At 39.5% G+C, this 26,980-nt stretch overlaps 1 protein-coding gene across 5 annotated transcripts in view; it reads left to right on the forward strand.

Annotated features, from left to right (window-relative positions):
• The first annotated feature begins 12,179 nt into the window (after nucleotides 1-12,179).
• Nucleotides 12,180-26,980, forward strand: part of ESR2 (estrogen receptor 2) — a 34,010-nt gene continuing 19,209 nt past the window's right edge. The window contains exons 1-6 of one of the 5 annotated variants that reach the window (XM_058826536.1): nucleotides 12,180-12,373; nucleotides 13,929-14,454; nucleotides 15,043-15,155; nucleotides 15,706-16,178; nucleotides 20,341-20,516; nucleotides 23,299-23,415. In XM_058826536.1, coding sequence (XP_058682519.1) covers nucleotides 15,745-16,178; nucleotides 20,341-20,516; nucleotides 23,299-23,415 — 727 coding nt within the window. In that variant the 5' untranslated portion in view covers nucleotides 12,180-12,373; nucleotides 13,929-14,454; nucleotides 15,043-15,155; nucleotides 15,706-15,744. The other 4 variants (XM_058826524.1, XM_058826513.1, XM_058826557.1 and 1 more) reach the window with 4 other exon arrangements.

The following is a 26,980-nucleotide window of genomic DNA, read 5'->3' on the forward strand; positions in this document are numbered from 1 at the left end:
GCATTTCACCCCCACACTAAGCCACCTCATTAATGATTGTTTTAAGCCAGCAGGCCTTATCTATCTTGCCCAACTATTCTCTTCCTTCCCATTGCCTACTTTCTGGTAAACTCATTGCAAACAGGGGAGGCAGCAGTCATTTGCAAGTTTAGGTGGAGCAGATCTCATAAACAGGTGTATGACATTAGCTGATATCTTCTGGAATCGCATGGTTCACATTTTGTATCACCTGTCAGCAAGGCTGTTGATTCTCTCTGCTGACTTTTTGTGCCTTTATGGAAAGAGCAGCCTTCTCCAAGGACTCCTACACTAAATGTATGTTTTTGGGGTTTGTTTCCTAAACTTGTCTAGTAGACTAAATGTGACTGAATTAAATGAAGAGGAATGACTAAAATCCTCCTCAGAAAATGCTTTTGACTAGTGTAACTGTAGGGTAGATAGGAAATGAGTCCATTGTTAGTCCTGCAGTGTATGGGGAGGAATTCCTTTAGGGATAAAATAGCAGGCTGGGGCCCTGGAGGGCATATGAGATAGGTGAAAAGGAGGAGAAGGAAATTAATATTAATTTCCCAGAGAGCAAGAAAAAAAATCCTTCCCCATGACCTGACCATGGTTGTGTATGGGCAATAAACAGCTTATGTTTGAAATGTTTGTATAAAGGGGCTTCGTTTCTGTCACCTCTATGCCCCAGTTTCTCTGAAAGCAGAAAGGCTGGAGAAGCAAGGTTTGCTTTTGATTTTGGGGAAGCAGATTTGCCTCCTTCATAACATTTGTCAGTAAGCTAAGATCTCAGAAGGAAAACAATATTTGTTTGTAACATTTTATTATAATGTATTCATTTAATTGCTACTTCAGGACTAATGTGTCGACATACAGGTTCTGCTCCAGCAGAATATTCAAGGCCAAGGAGACCAAGGGAAGCTACAGGAATCTGATGTAAAGCCATAAGCCATAGTGGGGAGCTGTATCTGGAAAGACTTAAAAAACCAGAAGGGAGTTTGAGCTGGGGCAGGGGGAGGAAATCCTTTGCACCCAAGAGACCAAGCCTCCTATTTGGTAATATCCTATACTGTATGTGTGATATGGAGACTGCTGGGTTCTCCGTGTATGATTTATATAGATGTTTTAGATCCATGTTGAGTCTCTGGAAACCCAGGTTTTCTACATTTAAAAAACACCTTGAAGTCAAAATGACCTGTGTTGAATATGTATTTGATGAGGTAAACTGGAGGAAGTCACACAGAATCAAGAAACACAAGTTCCACATTCTCAGCCAGTGTATTTCAGCTCTTTAGCTGTCACTTGCCAAGACTGCAACTAATTGAGAAGAGAATAAAATAGTGCAGCAATTTCCAATACTAATGAATATTGTAATAATTTAATATTAAAGAATTTAAAACTTGAGTTGTTTTCTTCTGTGTGGCACTGGGGCAGAAGCTGTGGTAGTAATTCAACGTATTAGGTACTCACAGGGAATAAGGAGAATATACCTTTGCAGAAAAAACCACAGGGATGGGTAGTTTCCTTCAAATTATTTTAGGCATGATTTTTTTCTGCAAATGTAATATTGCATCCTTCTTTTCCTTAAATTCTACATAATTTTATGGATATGTGAGAAAATGTGGATCAATTTTACAGCTATCAGCAAGTATCCTCAAGGAGAATGCCACAACAATTTAATGAGGTTTGTAAGAACCTGTAACCACTGATGAACAGTGTCCAGGAAGATTCTTCCTGCAGTTCTGCTATGGCCCATCTTCTTCACACCTCCTTCACAGTAATCCTTTTACTGTAACCCCTCTAAAATTTCTGAGAGGTGGTAAAAATGTTCTTTGTTAAGTGAATCCTCAAGTTAAGCCACTCTTCAAATTGCTTGTATAGGATGAATTTGCTGGACAGCCAAGTCGTGACTGTGAGACCTGATCCTAAATATAGGGGGAGAAGCTGAGGAGAAAACTTGGTGCTTTTCTGGGGATTATATGGACAGTACACACCATGGAATGGGCACAGTGTGCCCTGTGGTCCCAGGAGCTCCTCAACCTTCAGTAATTTTAGGTGATAATGACGTAAGTAAATTTTTCTGTCTGGAACAAAACAGTCATCAGGGATGGGCCTGCATTTTCAGGTGGGCAAATTTACCCATTTTATTATCTACACCACCTTTGTCTAAAGGAACTGCATTTTGAATCTATTGGCACTGAAGTATTTTCCTTCATGTACTTGGACACAAGGGGAGTGTAACATCCTGAACTACATCTGATTTGGATTATTTTTTTTCTTGTCTTGTGTATTGCCTCAAGGCTGCTCCCCATGTCTGCTAGGCAGGTGCTCCTTCACTTACAAACTGCTGCAACTTGGAGTCTAGTAATCCCTTTCTATGTGTGGAAACTCCTATCTTGACATTCTCATCTTGACAACTCCCCCCAAAAAAACCCTAGGTGGAAAATACATTAATTAGGGGCCTTCATTTTATATTGTTTTAGGAAATATTTATTTACATTTATATATAAAAGAGAAAGAAGAGAATATGACTTATTTTTCTTTGTCTGCTGGCAACCTGTTCCTGATAATTTACCTAGATAATCTTCATTCCATTTGGTTATCTAACACGTAAAATCTTTAAGTCAATCTAAATTTTCCTTGACTGAAAGGTTTTGTTTATATTACCCAAAATAGCTGTGGTTCCAAACTGAGTGAAGATCGGAATGGAAAGATACAATCCACAGGTGACCCCTTCATGCTGCTCCCAATGCTTGTTTGGTTCCCAGGTATTTTGAATAAAAGACTTACAGATTGCTCAGGGGCTACATCAGGATGTGAGGGGAATGCAGCCCTTTTATGTGCAAAAATCTAAGGTGCACTTCTGTAGTGTTTAGCAGAAAACCTTTACTATTTGTCCCATTAGACCTGAAGGTGGCAGGGAGCATGACCTTGTCCTTAAACAGACATAAATAAGATTACATAGACACGGGTCACACTCCATATAAGAACTAATCATCAAAAAGCACTGGCATTCAAATCCCCTCTAGCTTGTATAAAGCTTTATCTGTTCAAACAAAAGGAAATTCAAATTAAAAGCAGCAGTGTTTAGACCTGCAAAATAGTAATGTGAGGAGACAAGGAGGCTCAAGGAAAGCACAGAGAAACAAGGTAGAGACAAATTTGATACTGAGAAAAATTTCATTAGGAAAAAGTAATTATAGGAAGGGCTGACTGAGTTACAATGATATTACCTTGGTCTGGTTCTGGCTGTGCTTGCAGAGAAGATGTTGATAGCAAAGAGAGCAGAGCTGTTTCAGCTCCTAATTTTGACAAGTAGCTTTGGAAAGTTGTGTAGACTTGAAGGTGTTTTGGTGCCCAAAATGCAAGAATGAGTAACGTGAGGCTTTATCCAAGCAAATTTCTAAACATATTAATTTCTCTTGAGTAAATTACATTAATGCTCAGCAACTAACTGAGGATCTTGAAAGACATTGCAATGTATACTGAGAAATGGAACTTGCTGTCTGTGTTCAAATTTTATGAGTTTTTCTGTTGCTTTGGTTTTATGTTTGTTTGGTTTGGTTTTGTGTGATTTTTTTGGTAAATGCTAACTCAATATGCTGGTTTTGGCTAGGGTAGAGCTATTTTTCTTCACAGCACCTAGCATGGGCTATGCTTTAAATTTGTGCTGCAGAAGTGACATCTTGAAGCACCCGGAGCTGTGCATTGCAATGTTAAACCATAAAACCTCACTCAAAAGGATCAGGAGTGGAGATGGTAGTGGAAATGCCTTTAAATTGTTGTAATCCGTGACTTGAATTGCACATTCTGGGAGTTTCTACAGCAGGAGCCACCAGAAGCAGTAGAGGACAATCCTTAAAACTGCAGCAGACACCCAACCTGAGCTGCCTTTGGTGTCTGATAATTCCCCACCACACAGCACCTCTGATGTCCTGAGCACCACACCAGATGGAGCACAAAATCATGGGCTGAATTAACCTATTGGGCATTTTATGGATGCCTGTGATCTTTTACGGGACATTTTGCAGACATTTCACAGGAGTGGTCCATAAACTAAGGGAATGTTATCTATTAAATATATCAAACAGTGCAAATGAGGCTGGTGGGTGAGGATGGTGTGTAGGACCTGAGCATGCTGTAAATGGCACAGGATAAGAAGTGGAGATTGTGCTGGTTTGGGCTGGGGTGGAGTTAGTTTCCTTCATAGTAGCTAATATGGGGCTGTGTTTTGGATTTATGCTGGAAACAGTATTGATAACAGAGGGATGATTTTATTCTCACTGGACAGTGCTTGCACAGAGTCCAGACTTCTCAACACCCCACCACTGAGGAAACTGGGGCTACACAGGAAGCTGGGAAGGAACACAGCCAGGACAGCTGACCTCAGCTCACCAAAGTTATATTCCAGACCACAGGGTGTCATGCTTAGCATATAAAACTGGGGGAAGAAGAAGGAAACAGGGGGACATTTGGAATGATGGCATGTGTCTTCTCCAGTCACTGTTAGATGTGATGTAGCCCTCCTTTCCTGCCTGCCCAAGGAAAGTGATGAATGAATTCCTTGTCTTACTTTGCTTGTGTGGGACACTTTTGCCTTACTTATTTTTTTTAAAACTGTTTTTATCTCAACCCACAAGTTTTCTCACTTTACTCTTTCAATTCTCTCACCCATCTCACTGAGGGGAAGTGTGTGAGTGGTCGTGTGGTGCTTAGTTTCAGGCTGTGATTAAACCAAAACATGCAGTAAAAGAAAGATATTATGCCAAATAGGTTCCAGTTAATTTGCTTTTCTTGAAAATGAACATAGTTACATTAAAGAAAAATACCCCCTGCCTTGTCTGTGTTTGTTCATCTGTTATTTAAAAAACAACGCCAAAGGAATTTATTTATTGTGCTGCCCAGAATGTCTAAGATGAGTACATTTTTGCTTCAGAGCAAATGGTAATTATGTTTCATGTTTTCCTCTGACAAAGATATAAAAAGTTTGATTTAGCCTTTTAAAAACCTCAGTGTTTGGTGCCAGAAATTGCTGGCTAATTAACCTTCAGATTTCTGTGCTACAAATGAGAATGCTTGGCTTATAAAATGATTCCATCATGTAAGAGCCTTAACTGCAGTGAACGACAAATTCAGAGGCTTGTTATGTCAGAAAGGAGGAGGAGGAACTTCTGTTTAGGTCTTGCCTTCAGAGGGAAAGGAAACACTGATAGTATCCCTGTAACCTTGCACTGATGAGCAGGCACCACATTGCTTTGGAAAGATTTCATATTTGAGATCTGATGACTAAATGGTGGTGGGCACAGCTGCTTTAGAATCAGAGATAAAGGGAAGAAGGAAAACAAATCCAGAACTGCTATGAGAAAATCTGGCTGACATGTAATGCTGTCAGAGCATTTATAAAGAGCAGAAACCCTATTCAGTGTCAATCAGGTACGTGCTATATTGAATGGAATATTTATTATTGTAAATGTTGCCAAAGGTCTGCAATTGATAGTCTCTGGATTTATGAACAGTAGCCTCTGTGAGAGAAACAAGATAGTTAAATTATAGAGAGTATTAATTTTGGTTCCAGTGTAAATTTATTCTTAAAGTCTGTCAGTTTATGCAGATTAAGTGATCTTCCAATAGGCTTGGGGTTTTTAAATAATTGTGGATACAGAGAAAATTATGGAAGTTTGCTGTATTTTAGGTCTTTGGCTTAAGAATCTTATTAGAATAGGATTGCTGCACTGAGAGAAGGAGAATTTTGGAACATACATTAGGAAATTGGAGTTTTAAGGTTTTTGGAAAATTCCACAGATAAATACAATAATAAAAGGTAAATGCCTCTTCCAAGCATCATAGTAATTGGTGTAACCTGATCCAAACTAAACTGGGGTTACTGGAGGACTCTTCACTTGACTTTTGAAATTCCAAATCTCTTACTGATAAATGTCTCAGGTTTTGTTTTTACAGCTGTGAAGTTTTCTAATTGAAGTTGGTGATACAGGTTTACACTCTTTTAATAAGAGCTGGGTTTTTAGGTTTGCTTTTGGCACCGCTAAAAGGTTTATTTAATAACAACTAAAGATTGGACAGCACATGTGTAAATCTTCATCAAACCCATCAGAATCTTTGCCTGAATGCTCGTAAAAAACTTTTGGCTAGCAATGGCAAGAATGATCTGGTCTTTAATCTTGGATGCTTTATAACCAAGGTTTTATTAGAGAAAATAAATTTCAGCCTGGAGAGAGGATGGGATAAACAGCAAATTGTGCAGTTTATACCTTGGAATGGTTGGTAAATGTGCTGTTTCTTTCTGGGAAAGGGTTCAGCCTTGTCAAACAGAGAATGATGCACAATTATCATTTGTGTGTAGAGAAAGTTTTGATATGATTATGGGTGGCATGAGAAAGTGCTTTTGAGCATAAAGTCATTTACCATTTGCTTGATGTGCTCAGTGTTACCAGCAATGTGTTTCCTCATCCATATCCTTGAGATTCCTTGCTCATCTGTTGTCCGCACAAGAGGGGGAGAATTCTAAGACTGGTGTTTTTACTGAAGCAGCAAATACATGTTGCATTTCTGATTTAAAGCTTTAGAACTTTTATTTGGTATTTGAGAACTTTATTAAAATTCTTCTTTCTGTCTGTGAACCAAGTTCAAGCACTCCTCTGTGGCTGTCCTCCTTTTTGCTTTCCTTTCTGAACTTTCCTGTACCTTTTAAAATAAGATATAACTTGTATTTTGCAGACAGTGACTGTCACACAGTGTTAGTGGAAGACAGCTGTAGTGTCTTCCTTGTCAGGCTGGCAACTCCGTGTGTGAGTGAACAGCTCAGCTTCCTCAGGCTTTCAAAGGAGAAATAACAATAAAAATTTTGGACCTGAAGGAATGGAATGGAAGCAAGTCTGATATTTCTTTGCAGTTTATCTCTTCAGTGCTGTAAATGAGAACCAGTAAATGGAGCTTCAAGTATTGCTGGAGAAAGTGGAAACTATTTTATATCCTTGAGAATTTTTTTGGCTGATAACCTGAAAAGCTTTATATATCACAGGAAGAAAATCCTCACAGTTTTAGAGGTGTTCTTAAAATGTTACAACTGCAGAATTGTCTTCAAGTAGTCAGCCAATGTGACTGTCTATAATGATGTTCTGATCAAGAATGGATTAAAATATATTAATTAAAACAACTATAAATCCAGTTAGTATATGATCCCTTTAAAGACTCCTAGTTTTAGTTCTGATTCTTGAATATTGGCTTAAGGTAAAAGTAGGAAAGGTCTTACAGTGACAAGGGATGGTGATCCATGGGGCTGATGTAAAATCCACTATTTTACTGTGCTTTTCTTCATCTCTCTGCAGCATGCTTTTGCTAGCAGCAAGAAACAGTCACATAAAAGAGTTTGCTGGTCCATTCCTTGAGAGACAGGACATAAGAAACTCAGCAAGCAGAAATCCCAGAATAATTTCTCAGATTTCATTTTAATAAGACTAGGAGGACACTACAGTTTTGTCTTAATTAGTGTGTTAGACAAATGTCCATCTGTGAGAGACATCAACAAAATTCTGACTGACTCAGCTGAGACAGGATTTTACAATAAAAGGCAGGTTTTCATGTCTAAGTTAATGATGAGACAAATCTAGAACAGCTTTCTTTGCTTAAGGGACTAAAACCTATCCACAAACTTTATTAGCCTGTGGATGATGTTAAACATATCAGACCTGGGATTTCATGCAGCATTATAAGAGTGTTTCACAGCTTGAAAGGCAGGAATAAGCAGTGCCTGGGCTTCTGTGCTCTTTCAGTGAATTAGTGATGGTGGAGAAAAAGTAAAGGCATAATGACTCATTTATTAGGTGCTTGTAAATCTTTTATGTCATCAAAAACTACATCAAAAAAACTTCATTTAAAGAAGTTCCATAAAATTGCAGAGATGAAGATATTTAGTCTTGAATTTGATGTTAATATGAAAATGCACAACAAAATTAATACAATTAGGATAGTTTTTTACAGAAATTCCAGTAAGAAAATCAATTTACTATAGCTAAAACCAGATAAGCAGCCAAAGGAGTTCTGCATTTCATACATAGTCATGCATAGATTTAATTTCTATTACCATTGTAGGAAAGATTGCTTATTCAAGTTTTATGACTAAAAAGACAAAAGTTTTAAACTTTTTATTTACTCTTTGGCTACCTAAATTATTCCTATAGCACGAATCATTTGCATAGTAAAGAGGCCATCTGGAAAAAAAACACTGTAAATAACAACATTTTATTTGGGGGAGGAGAAAGTAGAATAAGACATATTGCAAATTGGTCTGACAGGAAAAAGTCTACTGCTTTTTCTTCACTCTTTAGGTCTCTGAGATCTGAAAAAGTTATTCCCTGACAACGTTTCTGCAAGGAAGGTTTTCTTTCATCAAAGACAGCTCTGGTTATCACCATTGCTTCTCAGCCTTGCAAAAACAAGAGGTTATTTGAGGAGCCTGAGGCATGGCATGCTCAAGGGAAAACCAATGTCTGTTTAGCCAGGAGCAATGACTCCTGCATTTCCTGACATATATGCAAAACAGAAACTCCCACCCTGTCTTTTGGAGCTATGGCAGGTCAGATCTGCCAGGATGGCAGAGCATGAACTGCAGAAATAAATGAGTTCACATCATTTGGGGATGTGTCCCACTTGTCTGCCCAACTTGGACTTGTTACCCATGGATTGCCAGGGGGCAGGTTTTAAGGGGCAGTAATGACTTTTCTCTTTTGTCCATTGGCAAAAGGACTTTTAATCTTGTCACAGGTCTTTATGCCTAGTGAAGGACAGCTGCTACCAGGGAAAGTCTCATCTTTACTTTCTTCAGAAAACAAGATAGTATCTCCCCTAAGAATGTAGGAATTTTCAATTCCTGCTCTATCCCTATTGCCTGATTTACTTGTTTTTCTTCACATATTGACTTTTTTAGCCACCATCTCCTTCCTCTCAAATTTCTGCCTGGCATGAGTACATTGCTGCCGGCTCTGCTCTCTTCATGCTGCTGTATATCCTCTCAGACCTGACTGGGAAACTGCTGTGGGAAAAGGGAATAAATGAGGTGGAATTTTCAGTCACCAATTTATTTATAATACAAGAGCTGTTGATTTGTTGTAAGAGTAAAGAGAAGGAACTTGACTTGAGTCAAAAAAACTCAGCCCCAGTGCCAGCTCATGTCTATACCCTGCCAATAACAGAGACAGTTTTTCAGAAACCCTCCAAGCTGTGTAAAAGTTCTGAGCAAAATAAGGCATTTTATCCATATGCTTTTTCCCTCGTTGAGGGCAGAGGATTGAGTATGGCACTCTGCTTCTCAACAGACTAGAATTGTATAACATCTTAGATAATGACAGGGGAAGTGGGATCTAGGGCCCCCTCAGCAAGTTTGCTGATGACATCAAGCTCTGTGTGCAGTCTCTGCTCTGCCCTTGTGAAAGCCCACCTGGAGTGCTGCATCCATCTCTGGGACCCTCAACAGCAGAAGGATGAAGAACCTAAGATTCAGTGAGTCCAGAGGAGGCCATGAAATTCATCAGAGTGCTGGAGCACATCTTGTATGAACACAAGCTGTGAGAGCTGGGGTTGTTCAGCCTGGAGAAGAGAAAGCTCTGGTACTTCCAGTGCCTAAGGGGGCTCCAAGGGAGCTGGAGAACGACTTCTTACCAGGATGTGTAGTGCTGGTACAAGGCAGAATGGCTTCAAACTGAAAGAGAGCAGGTTTAGACTGGATATTAGGAAGAAATTCTTTGCTGTGAGGGTGGTGACCCACTGGCACAGGGTGCCCAGAGAAGTTGTGGATGTCTCATCCCTGGGAGTGTTCAAAGCCAGGTTGGATTGAGCTCTGAGCAGCCTGATCTCACGGAATGTGTCCCTGCCTGTGGCTGGGTGGGGAGGTTGGAACTAAGTGATCTTCAAGGTCCCTTACAACCCAAACCATTCATAGATTCAGTTAGAAATCTATGAACACACTTTTTGCAAATTACTAGAAAGGAATGGGGTGGAGGAAGGCACATGTATGTTTGTTTTAGGACATTGCCATTAAGAGAGAAATGTTGATTGAAGGAATTAATTACTCCTGGATCTAAGGAAGTGGTGTGTTCTATGTTGTTGGGACAGGGCTGTGGTGTGGTAATCAAAACAGTAATAACTTCTTTAGAATTAGCTTAATTAACTGGTATGTGCTGAGAGACCCAAATGTGCTTCAGAGATGCTGGATACCGATGCACATCCCAAATCAATGAAAATCTAAATCCCTGTGCTGCTCTTCCCTGCACTTTCTTGCATCAGAGAAGATACTTTTTTTCTAAATAATGAAGTTCTTACTGGACAAGTTGCTATTCTTTGTATTGGCTTCTGCCACAATATTGCTGCAGATGGAAACATGATTAAAAAATCCTCAGATAGATCCTTGTAATTATAACTTGTGTAATAGTTTTAAGAGATGCTTCTTTTCTAATGGAACACACCAAAATTTTCCTGCTGAAATACAAATATTATTTTTGATGAAAAAGTCTACACTGTACTTTGAAATAATTGCATGGAGAGTAAAGGAGCTGAAGTGTCTCAGTTTGCATTTGTATTCTTGAGCAGGATAACGACTTTTCATTTCTGGTGCCTGAAACCCTAAGTCTATGAAACATACTTAAGAGATGCAAATAATAGAAAGCTTAAATCTGCTCTCAGATCTGGTAACATTTTAATGGTCTACAAATTTAAACGCTAAAAACTAGTAAAGTCAACCTTAACTCTAGTTTGAACTGAGATCTGAAAATGTTTTCCAGTATTGGGAAGGTGGGGAGAGTAAGTAATCCAGCATCCTGCTCAAAGAGAATATTTTCTTAATCTCTCCAAAAACAGGGATTTCAGCCTTTCTGGATATCCCATTCCTGTGCTTAATTCTCACTGTGGAGAATTTTTCCCATGTTCTACTGAAATTTCCCTTGCACTGGCATGTGACTGTCATCTCCTGACTTGTGTGCTTTCTGTAAAATGAATCTGGATTTCTTGTCTTTGTAACTCCACTTCAGGGGGTAAAAGACTGAAGCTGTGTATTCTTCTAGAGGAACAAATCCAGTTCCTTTGGTGCCCCCATGTCATATCCATTGAGCCCTGAAATGTATTTATGAATGTTTGGAATAATCTAGGAGTTGTCAGTGTCCTGAGTAACTCAAAGGCTAACATAATCTAAAGAGTGCTCATTTTGCTTGTTTAAAAATATTCTTTCCTGTGTGATTTTGAGCCACAGTATTTTATTTAGAGTAGGTCTTGATGTCATTGAGGACAGGTTATTAATTTTGGAGGAAGGAGTACAATATCTGAAGTTTGGACAGATAGCTGTGTTTGCATTTTGCTTCCCTATCTCTCCCCTACTTGTTTCATCCACTCCTTCTCAGGTAATAATAAACTTGTTAACTTGTCTGCCTTCTGTTGGCAATATCTGGCACTGCTGTGTTTAATGAGTAATAAGTTTGTCACAAAACCCACAGCACAAGTATCATCTTACCCATCAGGAATGACTTTCCTTTAATAATCACTTTTCCAGAGGATGATTCAGTTTATTGTTGCAGTGAGTTGTGTAAAATGTAACACAACAGAATATTAATAGAATGCTCTACAAGATGACTGAGGATCTTTGCCTGTGGGGTGTTGGAATGCACGCTTGCTGAATCACCTCTATTAAACCCAAAGGCGGAATGATTGCACTTTAGTTTAAGCCTAGCAGAGAAAAAGGTCATCTTGATTCTCTATTGCAATAAATCTTTACTCAAAATATATATAAAATGCTAAGCATGTTGTAGTGTATGTTGATGGAAGGGTGCCTGAGAACATCTGTCACTCCCTTGCTTTTTGAAGTGTTGTACTTTTCTAGGAAAAGCCATTGTATTATGTTCCCAAGCAGGCACCCTGCCCTCTCTACCTATTTTTCCTGTTTCCAAAATGAAAAAAAAAACCAAACAAACATAAAACTGAAAAAAAAACCCAAGAAAGCAAAAGAATTTTTTCCCACAAGGCTTTTAAAGAGGTACTTGGTATGGGTAATGTGAAATAAGTGGCTTTCAAGTTCGTTGAAATACGTCAGATAGCTTAATTATTTACCCATGTGTCTGTTTGACATCTAAACCAGTTCTTATGCCTCATCTGGCTTGTCTTGCGTAGTGAGTCTCAAGATAGATTGAGTTGTTGCAGAGTTATTCAAAGAGAAGAAATCTAATTTTTTTTTTTTGGGGGGGGAATATTAATAACATTTGGTTTTTTTCCCTACATTCTCATGGATAGTCGTGTCATCCTCTGCGTACTGGAGCTAATGAAGCTGCTTTATGTCAGAGTGAATCCTGCCTGTATTGTCTTAGATTTATGAATGGTAAGTAGTATTTGAGGAACTGTCCAGAATGGCTATTGTTTACTTAATAATGGCATTTCAGTTGTTGAATATGTCACTAAGCTAAACTTTCTTCAGTGGATTGAAACATTTGCAGGCTGCCAGGAGGCTGGAGTATAAATATAATAGACAACTGTTTTGTTTCTGTGCCTGGTACAGATCTAGTGTAGGGCTGATAGACCGCATCTAAATAATGTATTTTATCATTGAATCTTGCTTTTAAAATATTTTTTCAGAGGAAGAGAGAGTGTTGGAACAGGAGTTCACTTTGGGAAGTAGTTCATTTCTGTTTAATGAGTACTGTTTAAGATATGAGGACATTATACCAGGATGGAACAAATTTATTAGCCTATTGCACTACTTATTGTATTCCTTGTATTAAATGTGGTTGTGCTTCCTTCTGAGGTGTTTGTGGATTTTTTTTCTCAAGTTTCAGATCTTGACATCTATTTCCCTCAGTCTTCAGTTCTGCTTTAAGACACACAACTTCACAGTCCAGCAGACGATTTTTAGGACCCTCTGAGCAATAATGCATCATTTCAGCAGTTTCACTTTATTTGTGAGGCTCTGGGCTTCCCAGTTTAAATTCTCTGGGTGTAAAGAAATGTGATCAATGTTATCTCGCGTACATCCATGGTCTACTGTAGCTTGACTATTTCTGCTCCCTAAGTTAATAATCTCAGGTCAATACTGTTATTTTTTCACTACATTACAGCCTGCTGAAGACCATGAGCACAGTTTTCTTTAACCTGCTGGACCCCAGAGTCGCCTTCTCTTGTAAATAAGTTATGAGCAGTGTGTTTTTCAGGAAGGCTGTACTGACTTCTTATTCTTGTGTGAACTTCTACCCCTAAAACAAGCTTCACTCTTGCTTCTGGTAACTTCTGTATATGTTTCTAAATACTGTGTGCTGCCCTTTGGAGACAATATCTCCTTATGCTAAGCAGGCAGTTACCCTGCACACACACATTAGTGGATTCCCTCTGCTGAAAAACATTACTCAAATCTCAGCTGATTCCTGTTAATAAAAATTTTGTAGTAGCAGCTCTGTTCTCTCTGCTTCTACAGCATGCAGGCATGTATTTTCTAAATGCTGAGGGAAGCTACACAACCAGTTGCCTGGTGCAAAAGCTGTCACAGCAGAATATCTCTAGCTGGCTGTGACAGAGATGTTGCTGTGGTGCTGCTCAGGTCCTTCTCTCCGAAGGGTTTGGGGTTCCCCTGTGCTGTGTGCCCTTCCAAAGGAGGCAGAGGGACAAAATAAACACAGCTTTTGCTGACCTTCCAGATCCTGTGGCAAAGTGCCCATGCTCATCCTAAATATCTGCAGCCTCTGAGACTGCAAGGGGAATACAGCTTTGCTTACACTGAATCTTTAAATGTGTGTTGAATCCAGTGTGCTCATTAGGCCCACTCATAGTAACCCATGAAAATACTCCAAATATTTTTTGTTCCATTTTTTGCTTCTAAAAAATTACCCACCTCATAATCTGGGAGCGAAAGCACCTTTGGGTTTATCAGTGGGTTTTTTTTGCAGTTTGTACAATGCCTGGTTTTTCCTGGAGGAGGCTGTGAAGCATCTGGTGAGGGCAGATGAAGTGTGTAGGTTGTGTGAGGAGTGAGGTCAGAATCTCCTGCTTTGGCTGCTCTGGAGTTCCAGTCCAAGAACTGCTGGACACAAACAGCTGCTGAGATATCTCATTTTCCTGTTTCCCACAAAGGAAAAAACAGCAGCTGGGTCTAAAGTGCCTGAGCTGATTTAAATGAGTTTCTGGTTATTTCTACACATAACTTCAGTTTCATTGACAGAGTGCAGAGTGAGGAGGAAGGAAGGACTCTCAGCTATCCATTTTAGTCAAAAAGACTATTTCTTACCTTTTCTGTTAGTGCTTCTACTCTCAGTCCTCACCCTAGAAGAGGAAAGCATATCAATGCCCTGAGGTGGCATATTAGAAATGCCATGGGCTGAGAACTTTGGGGACAGGGAGGTTGCTGGTTCTACAACAAACCTATGCTTGAATCTTCCTCATCTTGTTTTATGGTCATGTGAGGCAAAAAAGAAGGTAAGAACATTTAGCATCTCTACCTTGGCCACTTGTGGAATAGCAAAGCTGTGTGTGAGTGATTAGTTATCCTCTGGTTTCTCATGTTAGGATCTTATTACCATATGTAAAAGTACTTTTCAAAATCAGTTCAGAGGGCTGAAACTTCCTATTTTGTATACAGAATTGTTTTGAATTGCAAACTAGGTCTGTCTTTAAAGCTGGAATGAATTACAGATTAAAGTCTTAGTGAAGAATAAAGAAAAAATATTTTTAAATGCTACAGTAAAATAATGCTTCTAGGACAGAGGTCTGTCTCAGGAGGATAATTTTGGTGGGCTTTTATTTTTTTCTTTTCAAAATTCTTTTCTCTCTTAAATAATTTGCCTATGCCTAAATCTGGCAAAGAGTATTTACTGTGGGCAATTTAAGATCTTTGTTTTGATAACTGAGTCAGATGGGAGAAAGGACAGGGGGTAGTTGGGATGGGGATGGAGAGTTGCAGGGAATTATAAAACTTCTGGACCTTATGAAATCACTCGAGTTTTATTGTCAGCTTTGGAAATATCTGTGTTTCATGACTTCTGCTTTTCCAATGGCTCTGTTCAGAGGTGCCGTACCCAGGGACCTCTCAGTGATGAAGTTGCACTGCTTGCTGACATCCACTACCTGTCTTCCTCCTCTGTGTAAAGGGATGTGCAGTGGAGTTCTGGATTTGGAAGGTATAGGGGATATGCATGTGTATGTTTGTCTGTTTTCAAAATGCCTGCTGTTACATGTTTGTGATGGAAAAGGAAAGCACCCTGAAGTACAAGGCTGAGGACTGTAGTGCTTAACAGCAGGAGATGGTGAGTTGTTATAAAGAGAATTGTTTTCTCCTCCATAGCTGTGGATCTTGGGGTAATTTTAGCTCTGATAGAGAGCAGATATACCCTGGTTGTAACTACTGTTAAGATTCAACTTGTCACCTTCATCTTCATTTTAGGCAGGCCTCAAATAGTTTTCTTCTTAAAATTATTATTGTTTTGTAAGACAGTCTGAACTCAATGTGTATTTTAGCCGTCATTTTTAAGGATATTCTAGAAAGCTTTCTTTTTCTTAAAGGTAGTAAATTTGTACATTGACTATTTAAGTGCATTTGGTATGTAATCTGTTTTAACGAGATGTTTTTATGACTGCTGGTTTACTGGTTCCATTTTTCTTCTCTATAAAAGACTTAATGCAGGCTTTCTTACTTTTTAATTTTTTTACTTTTTTTCTTTATCAACTTAGGATGAATATTTAAACAGCACTCCTCAATCTTGCATCAAAATGTCCCTGTGCACATCTTCTCACAAGGACTTTTCTCAGTTGCTGCCACTTCAGGATATTGGATGCAATAAAACAGAAATTAAAAATTCACCTGCTGGTGTCATCTCTCCAGTTCCTTACAGCTGCAATCAGTCCACGCTGGCAGCAGAACACAGTCCAGTCTACATTCCCTCATCTTACATGGAAAACAGGCACGAATATTCTGCAATGGCATTCTGCAGCCCTGCTATGGTGAATTACAACATTGCCAGCAATTTTGGGGATCCAGAGAGCATGAGTGCGAGGCAAACCTCCAGCCCCAGTGCGCTGTGGTCTGCTCCTGGCCATCTGTCCCCTCTGACTCTGCACTGCCAGTCCTCACTGCTGTATGCAGAGCAGCCCAAGAGCCTGTGGTGCGAGGCACGACCGATGGAGCCAGTGCTGCCCGGGAGCAGGTCAGTGCTGCTTCTTGCTGGAAAACTTGGCTGGATATTCTTTACAGTTTCCTTAGCTCAAGACTTTTCTTTTTACATTTGATTTCTATGTGTTGGTCCCTCTGAAAAACAAAATTATGCCAAAAAAATTTAACTAGACACCAAATCAGTCTGGGGGATTTGCATGCTTGTTTGTTTGTTTTGTTTGTTTTTGTAGCTTCTGAAATAAGATTTTTTCTTTCAATACCTCCTTAGAGTACTATACACCAACACAGAGCATTACAAATACCTTCAGTGTGGGAACAGTTTACATTGTGTAAACAGAATTTCAAGACTGCTAGGTACTGTTTTGTGCAATAAAATTAAGCGCTGGGAGATTAAGTCCTTTGAGTGAAAAAGGTAAAGGTTCATTCTTTTTGCCTTCTCATACAATATTTTTTGAATTCATTTTTACCCAGATTATTTTTTTACAACTTCTAATAGATGTGAAGGCTTTTTGTTAACTTGAAATTCAAGGGAAATGTTTTCTTTGCTTTTTGGTTTTAGTATAAGCCGTCACACAGCAGCCTGCATCATGTTAAAAGGGGGCTGCTGCTGAAAAAGCCTGACTTTGTTTCTTGCTGCTGTTCCCACTGACTTTGTAAAGTTGTTGCGAAGAGCAGAGTCACAGGCTGAATTTTCCGCTGACAAGAGACATGTTTGCAAAAACATGTTATTGTTCCGCACATTTACTCATATTGCAAACCCTAATCAGCATCTGGATCATCAGGTGATGAAATTGCTCCATTCATGGGCATAACACCTGTTGGATGGATAAAAGCCCAGGATGTGCAGGTGCTGTTCCTGCTTCAGCAGCTGTATGTCTCTTCATAGGCCTCCTTACTTAACTCCAGCAGTCATTTGGAGTATGAAAAATAATGTGTCCTGGCAACAGTTTTAGTTCAATGGTTAATAAAGGATTTGTGCTATTTTTAAGACTACCCACACTCCTGCAATGGGTGGGCTTGATGCAGTTCTGGAGAGCAAATATGCTTTCAGTGTAGGTGTGTGGTTTGGGAAAGACTCTTTGGGAAGCACTTACATAGAGAAGAATTCCCCGAGCAGCTTTGATGTGTACAGGGGTAACATCCAAACTCTTTCCACATTGGTTAAGGTTCCAGAACTTTGACAGCCCTGGGAAGGTTAGTGTTTGAAGCTGTCCAGATGTTGGGACAGCAGCTGGCATAACCCAGGAGCAAGAGCACCATCTGATGCTCTGCAGTGCCCTCTCTACAACAGAAGGAAGGAAAGCTGAACCTGTCCCACTGGAGTTCAAATGAGTAAGTTGACAGCTATTTGTATAGATATAAGGACTATTGCCCATGCAGCTGATGATGACCTAACTTAAAGTGAAATCAAGAAAATCTGGAGTATAACCTTTTTTTCTCACAGAATGGTTTGAATTGAAAGGTGTCTTAAAGACCATCTAGTTCCAGCCCCTCTGCCATGGACAGGGACACCCCCTAGACCAGGTTGCTCAGAATAGAAGGATGCCCAGGAGAAAATCAGTGACTTATTACTTTGAGTGGAGTCTTGATTCTTTTTTAGAAAGGTAGTATCTCTATATGGAAACCACAATCATAAAATAGAAGTACTAGGCAGTGTAAAGTAATAAATCTTTCACCATGTGGTTCCTTGGTAGCCACCAGGTACATCCCCTATTTTCCTGCATCCTTTGGGGCAGGAGCATTGTGGGCATCCATCCAGCCACTTCCAGCTCACCTGCAGGAGCTGGCAGCTCATTCCTCTGCTGAGCATGCTGGTGTGCCCCAGACCTACAGCAGCTGGGATGTGATCTCTACCCACACATGGGGCTGCCCTCTCTGGATTGCCCTGTGTGTGGAAACACTGTTGGAGCAGCAGTCTCGGGGTTTGGGATGTTTACCTGCAAGCCCTGACTGTTTGCAGGGTCTGTTGTCCTCACAGCCAGTGGTGACAAATTGATGGGGTTTGAGCCTCCTGGTGTGAGGCTGCAGCTGTCACAGACAAGCGGCTGTGATGCTGCTTGGCCCGCAGGAGGAATTTGTTCCAGATGGTTCTGCTGTGTGCAAGCTGCTTGTCACAAGTCTGACGAAGCCTTGCAGCTTGCATGAGTGCAAGGGTGGCTCTTGGTAAACTTCTAAGCAAGGAACGAAAAAGTGCTTTTTAAAAACGCTCGTCATGACTGGGAGGTAAAAACCGACAATCCTCACCGAGATGTTACGGCATGTGCTTTTTCTTTACTTTCATTCATAACCTCAGTGCTTTATCAAAGGCAATAAACATTGCTCTCCACAGCATATCAATCAGTCATAGAGAGGCTCTCCAGCTGATTTTGATCCTCTTCTGACCCTCACAATTGGATAATGACTGCCAAGTAAAGCTTAAAAATATACCTCTTTTACTAATGTGAAACACCAAATTACTTTTACTTCTAAATACAGGGAAACAGGAAGGAATAGGAATGCTTTTCCTTCCTTGCATTAGCAGCATTTTAGGCATGTGTGATACAGCCCCCTTACTCCTGCAGAGAGTTCCCCCTCACTGGTCTTCCCAGCATGGCAGAGCGGGAAATAACTCAGTGATTCACCAATCCATTAACGAGGTGTGTGTGTGTGTAATCAAAGACAAAGCTTATTAAATACTTAAACACTCCTCTGCCCTGCTGTATCTGAATGAATTACCATTTAAAAAAAATCTCTCATAACTTAATTGTACAACAAATATTTTAATTTTTCTGTTTTGAAAGTTGTTCCAAGAAGCACCTTTTCCTCCTTTGCAAATTTTTTACCAGGAAATTGGAGCATGTTCTCCTCAAAAACTTATGAACTTGATGATTTTCAGTTGGCATGTGGGTGTGTTTGTCCTTACCTCCTGTCATGAAACCAGCACAAAATCTACTTTTAATATATTAATTAAAGCCTCTTTGACAACACTTTCAACATGTTTCCAATATTCTGTTCTAAACTTGCCCTTGTTCTGTAGAAGTCATAAACCATGCTACCTGCTGTCTTATCTGGACTGATTTTTATTCTCCCCCTTAATCCTTCTGAAAGGCAGGATGAGGAAAATTATAGAGATCCTAAGTTCTGCCTCCATGCTTAAGTTTATAGGTATAAGCTGACTATACACCATTCCTTTTCTCACACTCTGAGCTGCTCAGAGTTTGCATGACACTATTTTTTCTCTGTCTAGAAATTGTATTGACCCTGAAAGCACAATGTGCAAAACCCACCAAGAAAATGAGGTCCAGATAAAAAGGATACAATGGATGTACTTCCTATACCTAAACCAAACATTACTGATAATCTAAATTCCTTTCCTCTGGTGTTTGTTTACAGGATCTGGGTTTCAGGAATTGGCTGTCTTTTCCTGGCTTTTCCTGTTTTAATTTTAATCCAGTTATGAATAATTGTTCCTGTATGTTGGAGTTATTTTCAATGCTTCAGGGATGTCTATATCTTACTAATTTATATAGAGCAACAATTTTTTTTTAACGTATGGAAGTATTTTATTAATTGTGTTTCTTCATTCTTCTTGTATTCAGACTTCTTTTTTGTTTAGCATTAGGGTGATCAACATGGGCTGTCACCTTGAACAGAAAACTTTGTCTAACATCATGAGCTGATCTTGTAGACTGAGATTCACACCTCAGTTATTTCTCTCCATGTCATTGAATGAGTAAAGCCTCATGTAAAGGATGAAATACTTGAGAATGGATTTGTGTTGTAATTTTGCCTTACTAACAGGACAAAGCAACTGCAGCTGTGTTCATTGTAGCACTTATGTCAGTCTGAGCCGTACGAGTTCTCCTTTTCCATGTGAAGCTCCCATGGGGCAAAATCCACTTGGTTCACAAATTCCTGGACTTGCACATTTCCAATAATTCATCAAGCATTCCATATGATTTTCCCAGGGTTCATGTGACTGATTCAGCAGCAGTCCAGTTTTATGCCTAAATCCTTCTAGTGTCTTCACTGGGATCAGACTATGCACTTTAAATTATCTTGTCAGAGAAGGCTTAGCAGTGTTTCACACTCTCCTGTGTTCAGGAACATGAAGACTCTATAGAGAGAGGATAGAAGACAATGGAAAATTATGAAACTCTTTGCAGTGCAGTTTAAATTTTTCCTCTTTTATAACAGATGTTTTTCTTTTCTATCAGAGAAACATTAAAAAGAAAAACTAATGGCAATGACTGTACAAGCCCAATTGCAAATAATCCTGGCTCAAAAAAGGATGCCCATTTCTGTGCAGTCTGCAGTGACTATGCTTCAGGATACCACTATGGGGTCTGGTCCTGTGAAGGCTGCAAAGCATTTTTTAAAAGAAGCATTCAAGGTAGGACAAACAGTTTTGATAACTTTGCTTAAATAAATTGTTTCATGTGACCAGGGGCTGCAGCAGTTGACCTATTAATGAGCTGGTCTGAAATCCTGGTGTCTGGTGCTCCATGCTGAAAATAGAGCAACACGTGATTTGACTGTTTTATCTCTTGGCTCTGATGTTTTCAAGACTTGGAAACATTACAGAGTGAGCAACTGATTTATTTAGAGAAGAGGTGGAATGCATAGCACAGTGAGGCCCTGCAGCACAGGCCTGGGTGGGATGGCGCTGCAGACCTGTGAATCTGATGGGAGTTTGTGGCCCAGCTTAGCTGTGATAATTGAGAATTAGTTGTCATAGACACAGTAAGAGTAGGCAATTATCTGGAGACTTTGCTTGCTGGGAGCTCTACTTGACAAGAGTCTATTGCCTGGAGGTGTTGAGTCAGTGTGTAGTATCTACACACTGTGGAGGATGGAAAAATACCTGTAGGTACTAACCTGATTATCATTAAAGCTCAGCTCTCTACCCCTCAGAGCCTGCACTGCAGTATCTCCTACTCTGCCAGAGCTCTCTGTCTAAGACTTCCACTTCCATGTTTAAATTCTTAAATATCTGGTATTTAATTAAAGTTTGCTGCATGGCTGCATTGTGGAGTTAACGTGGGGCTCCATGTTTGCTGTCACAGCCAGTGGAAGTCACTTAGGCACTGTATTGCAGCTTTGGGGTATTGAGTTTCTTTAACCTTGGCCTAGTTATCCTGATCTTTGGCCTCATCTGGGATCTTTTGGTGGAAAATCATTTCTATTGACATTGGCTGCTACACATGGATACCAATGGAGAAAATCCTGTTGCTGTTTGATTTTTAATGTTCATCTCCTATTCTGCCTGCAGAGCCTTTAGCAATCTGCAGATATTTTCTTTTCACTTAATATGGCAGAGAGGGTGCCAGTAGGAGAATCAAATTTAATTCAGAACTTGGTTTGCCTTTTCAATTCATTGTGCAAATTCTGCACAGGTGAATAGCAATTTCTACTAGTGCAAGTACTTTTGATTTCTAAAATAATTGAACAGACTTTTGTGTCCTGTTTGTCACAAATGAAGACTGAATTTGATCTCAAGATGTTTTCTGTTGAGTACATGCTTTGCCTGCTCTGTGTTGCTCACATGTACTTGGGCCACCAGCAAGTTACCCACTGTGGCCTTTTGTACACCTCAGTCTACTCTGTCAGGTAATAGTGTTTATAATTCAAATAGAAGAATAAAAAAAGCAAATAAAAGAAAGCCAGTTCTTGGCATAAAACACTATCAAGCACTCAGTTGCAACGGTTGTTATACAGGATATTGTGTATTAAAATAAAATACTTCTGGGCCTGCCATAGACCAAAATGTTGGGCTCATGAATTAAATTAAAATTATAAGTATGACTGAGAAACTGTGTGTGGTCTCCTTGGCTTATCTGAATTTGCAGTGTAGTCTGTTTGTCCCATTGCTGAACATCTGCCTGCAAGTTAAATTATCCCAAGGCCACAAGAGTTTTAAATCACTTTATATTCCTGTGTGCAACAGAGAGCTTCCTCCTCCTCTCCCCTCCATGTTGTGTGAAGAGTGATAAACAGTAATTTGTTTTTCGGTTGTATCTGCCAGTAGGAAATGAGACAAACTGTAACAAGATCTTTTTAAAATTGTCAGTTCAAAAATTCAAGGTTAAAATAATTCTAATTTTGCATGGCGATAGTCACAATGCTTCAGTTAAATAATTACTCTTGGGGACATGAACTCTTGGATTTGCACCAAGTGGAGAAAAAAAAATAAATCATTCTAATAGCTGTATTTTTGCCTGATTTTATTTTTTGTTAGGGAAAACAAAACCCAAACCAACTTAAAAAGCAGCTTGGGGAAAAAGAGATTAAGAAAAGTAAATGAATATTTTTTGCATCCTTTAGTAATTGCTGCAAGAGAGTTCCACTATTTGGCAGGAGATGATTCAACTGTATTTACGCCAGAGTGAACCCAAGTCCAGTTTACAGTAATAAACCTTTGGACCAGATTATTGATTAATGAAATACAGTAACATGAAGGGGTTTGGGTGGGAATGAGGTGATATGGGAAAGAATGAGAACAAAAGAGGCCGCAGTGAAAACTGATGAAAATAAGATAAATACTTACCCAGAATATCTAAAATTTACACCCTCTACTTGTGCTTTTCTTTGTTGTTACAGGATGCATTATTTCATACCATTCTGCTTTCTATCTTGGCTTTTTTTTTGTTTTGTTTTGTTTTATTGTTAACTTTGGTCCAGGGTCAATCCTTCAAAGGCTTCTTCATTCCTGGAACTCACCACATCAGAGTTCAGTAAATAGAGCTGTAGTTTACTTAAATCTTTCCAGGACTGAAGCTGCTCTTTTCAATTCTGCTGAGGGGAGAAAAAAAAATTAAAATCCGGTGTCTTCCAGCTATAGACTCCCAATATACAGTAAGAAATTGGAGGCTGGGAGCAAATTTCCACAAGAGTCTATGTTCTATTCTCAAAAAATTAGTTGGCTTTTAGAAGGTGCTTGCTAATCTGACAGTCACCACTGTAAAGCTGAGCAATGCTGTCTGGTTAATTCTGAGGCCACAGGCTGATGTTCATAATATAGGATAAATATGCATTTTTGCATCAGTTAAATTAACAGAGCTTAGATATATGCACATGAAAAAGTTGAATTGTTTAAAGCCAAGAACATTCCTGATTTGGGAAATGACTGAATGATGGTTGGAAATGTTGGATTTTCCCTTCTTGCCCCACTGCAGGACACAACGATTACATCTGCCCAGCCACCAATCAATGCACAATAGATAAAAACCGGCGCAAGAGCTGCCAGGCGTGCCGGCTACGGAAATGCTACGAAGTGGGGATGATGAAGTGTGGTGAGTTTGCCATGTCTGCATTCTTACCTTGGGTTTTGCTGGTTTGTTTTTTCTTCCCTCCAGCCAATTCTGTATCTTTTTTTCCCCTTGGGATCCTAAGAAGGCACACAACTAAAGCAAGGTTTAAGCAGGTTTTATAGGAAAGAATTAACTGATTCTTAAAGCTGAAGACTTGTCATTTTCAGAAGAAAACATGTGGGAAGGGGCAAGGTGTAGGTTAAGCGTGTGAAAACCATATAAGCTCTGCAGAGTTTTGAAGAGGCAAGCTGCTTCCATGACACACAGAATGGGAAATTGTCACACTGTATTTGGAACGGTGAGAGTGACGACACAGACTCTCAAGATTAGTTGCAAAAGAGAGCTAGTTTTATTTTTCCAGATCTTCTTTTATAGACAGTTCCACGAAAGTTGGAAAAGGTAAAACTTTCTTTGGTCATCAAACCAACACGTCACCATCATTGGGCAGTTAGGAACTACACTCCTTGACTGCTTCTTGCAAGAAAACAAGGAGACAAACAACACCAGCAAAGGTTGTTTTCCTTCTCTAAAGACTGTTTGAATTCCTCCTTATACTTTCTCAGGCCAGTGTGACAAAGTTATGTGACTTAGTTTCACACAGACACTGTGCTACCTGCCCGATCTCTCACATTCAGCATCCACAGGAAATCAAGAGCTGCTGCTTCCAGAACCTCCCAGAGCCAGTCCCTGCTCATGTAAGGTGAAGGAGCCTGTGCTGTGCTCTGCTGGTTGGATGCACTGCAGGAGCAGCAGTTTTACATGGAAGTAATAGTTAGTTAACCCAGTATTCCACCTCTGATGGTGGCCTTGGGAGGAGTGTAGGAATGACACCAGCACCTATGAGGAGCTACTGCTGTTAGCTCTCTGCATCCAAAAATTAATGGTTGGGGACGTTAGTAGAACGACAGATTTTCTGTTGTCCTTCTTTTTAATCCTATAAAGGTGTAGCATCTACAACAGCAGCTTGGCCACCTATCCTGGGAAGAGCAAGCTCTCTGGTTGCCAGGCTTTTGTGGGGGCTTTGTTGGGGCAGCAAGGGGAAGGCAGTGGGAGGGCAGTTCCTTTTTTTTGAACAAACTATATTCAGATGATGCCACACAGCTCTTCCACCAAAAGAAATAGTGAACAACCACTTTTTATCACTGCACCACTCAGAATTCTCCAGGCTTTTCTTTTATCCCTATCTCATACTTACATCAATATGACTTCAATGCAGTTGATCATTTATAGATGATATTTTAAAGGTTACTTTTAAGAAAAAAAGATTGAGAAATGTTTCAGTCTCATGTATGTTTACAGTCAAGGCTTGCTGTTTCTTATAGATTCCCCAATGTATGCAATAGAAACAGGCTGGGAAAATAACCCATAAGGACACTGGAGTGGACAGGAGAAGGTCCCTGTGGTTGGCTCTCCATGATTTGCAAGCGTGCATCTTGTTTCATCCCATGTAATGTAGATACCTATTTCTGTTTCAAAACTAGACACTGTTTTCATCCTCCCACAGCTTTGATCTGAAGACTGTTTGCAAAATATGACTTCTTTCATTCGGAACGTTCTTTAGAATTTCAGCCTGCTGAACAATTAATGTCCATTTTTTTCTTGTAACTACATTGCCTTTTAGCTTAGAGGCTTCTCTTCTCTTTGTTATTAATGGCCTGGTTTTGTTTAAAGACTGCATCATATCCCCTCACAACTTTTGTTTTAGTTGGCTAAATAAACCAAGAAAACTTCTCCTCTTGCAAAATAAGGAAAGTAGATAAATCTGGAAGTCATCAGGGTAGCTTGTCCCTCCACCTGCTCTGGGCAGAGATAACACAATTTGCACTTGGATGCCCAGAATCATGGACAGCAGTCCAGTGACTTCGCTCACTGCAGCAGCACTGATACATTTCTGTTGCTGCAGGAGCTTTCCTCTGTGCATAACCCAGGATCCTATTTGCCTTTTTCAAGGTAACATCATGCTGCCAGTTCATAATCACACCATGATCTGTTGTGACTGCAGCCTCCATAATAATTTCTAGCTGATAACTCCCAGAGTAGAACTGAAATTTCAACTGTTCTTTGTATTATTTCTGTACTCCTGAAGTACATTTAGTTTCTTCTGTTCAAGTCAGATGCTTCTTTCTATGTGAAGCTCCTGTCTTTTCCTGCAGTGATGATGCATCTCAACTTTATTGGTGTTTGTACTTACCTCTAGGAAAGAAAGTACAAACTGCAAATAAGACTCCTTTCAAAATCTTACTTTCTGAACGTTGCCACTGTCTTTTGGTCATATGACTCAGAATTTTGCTCAAAGTTTTTCCAAGTGAAATTTCTTTATAGCCCCAGTTCTGGAGCTGTAAAGGTTTGGTAAAGATTGATTCCAGAATGATATTCTAAGTTAGACCTTCACAATGCTTGCCTTAAATGAATCCTTTTATTCTAACTGTCCAGAAAGTCCTGGTGTGTGATTATTCCTCATAGGCACTGTGGTATTACAAGTAATAAATTATAGTATGCACTTATGTCCTAGCCTGTGTTCCCTTGAATCTTGTCACATATTCATAAACATGTTTTTCTACAATAATGATTGTCTGCAGGACATTGATGACTGTGCCAGCCCCCCCAAAAAAAAGATAAATTGAAACTATAACTAAAAAAAAGGATTGTATTTTTAAATAATTAATTTTTAAATAGTAGCAGTAAAGCTTAAACTCTTGAGACTTTAATTTGAGACTCTGAACAATTTATTTTCAGAAAAAAGAACATAAAAATTACTTAGAACTGTCTGAGTCACCTGATGAGTTAAGTGGCACCTGTGAGTAATGCTGGTGTATGGACACATGGTGACAGACATTTAAATCAGACAGATTTTAAGACAGTATTTCTTGCATGAAATGTAAATGCCATTTCCTGCAGACCAGAGCGATTATGTCTCAGACATTTTCTCACAAAAACTGTGCTTTAATAAAAACTTTTTATTGTAGAAAGCCATAAAAGAGAGCACTTTGTTTTTAATGAGTGCTTTTCTGTATCTCTGCTCCTTTCTGAGGTCACTTAGCGAAAGGATTGATTCACATCTGCTAAAGCCCTGGATGGGATAGAATGGTTTGTGAGTGCATTTTTGCTCAGTGGACACTTGTGTCCAGCAGAAGTGATAAAAGAAGTTCAATCACCACTTTGTAGTTTATGAGAGCTCTTCATAAAATCTTGGCATGATTCCCATCATATCTTTAAATCCTTGTTTTGCATATTATCAATAGACAGCTCAAGAAAAAACACACTCATAGATACTTGTGTGTTTAAAACATACTTTCCTGTGCCTAAATATGATTAAGCAGTACAGGCCATCTTCTATACAGTAGGAGACAGCAGAAAAGTGTTTCTCTGCAGCTTCTTAGTCTGAAATTCTCTTGGCTGTCATTGCCTTCAAAAAGGTTAAGAAGTCAGCCCAACAAACCATAGGTATTTTGGTGGAGGCCAACCTGGGGGTGCCTCGTATTAGGGTGATACTGAATTTTCTTATGAAATATACCATCCTTTTCAAAAGCACAAGGGTCGTAGACAT

Source organism: Poecile atricapillus, chromosome 1, assembly GCF_030490865.1.
Source record: "Poecile atricapillus isolate bPoeAtr1 chromosome 1, bPoeAtr1.hap1, whole genome shotgun sequence".
Taxonomy (NCBI): Eukaryota; Metazoa; Chordata; class Aves; order Passeriformes; family Paridae; genus Poecile; species Poecile atricapillus.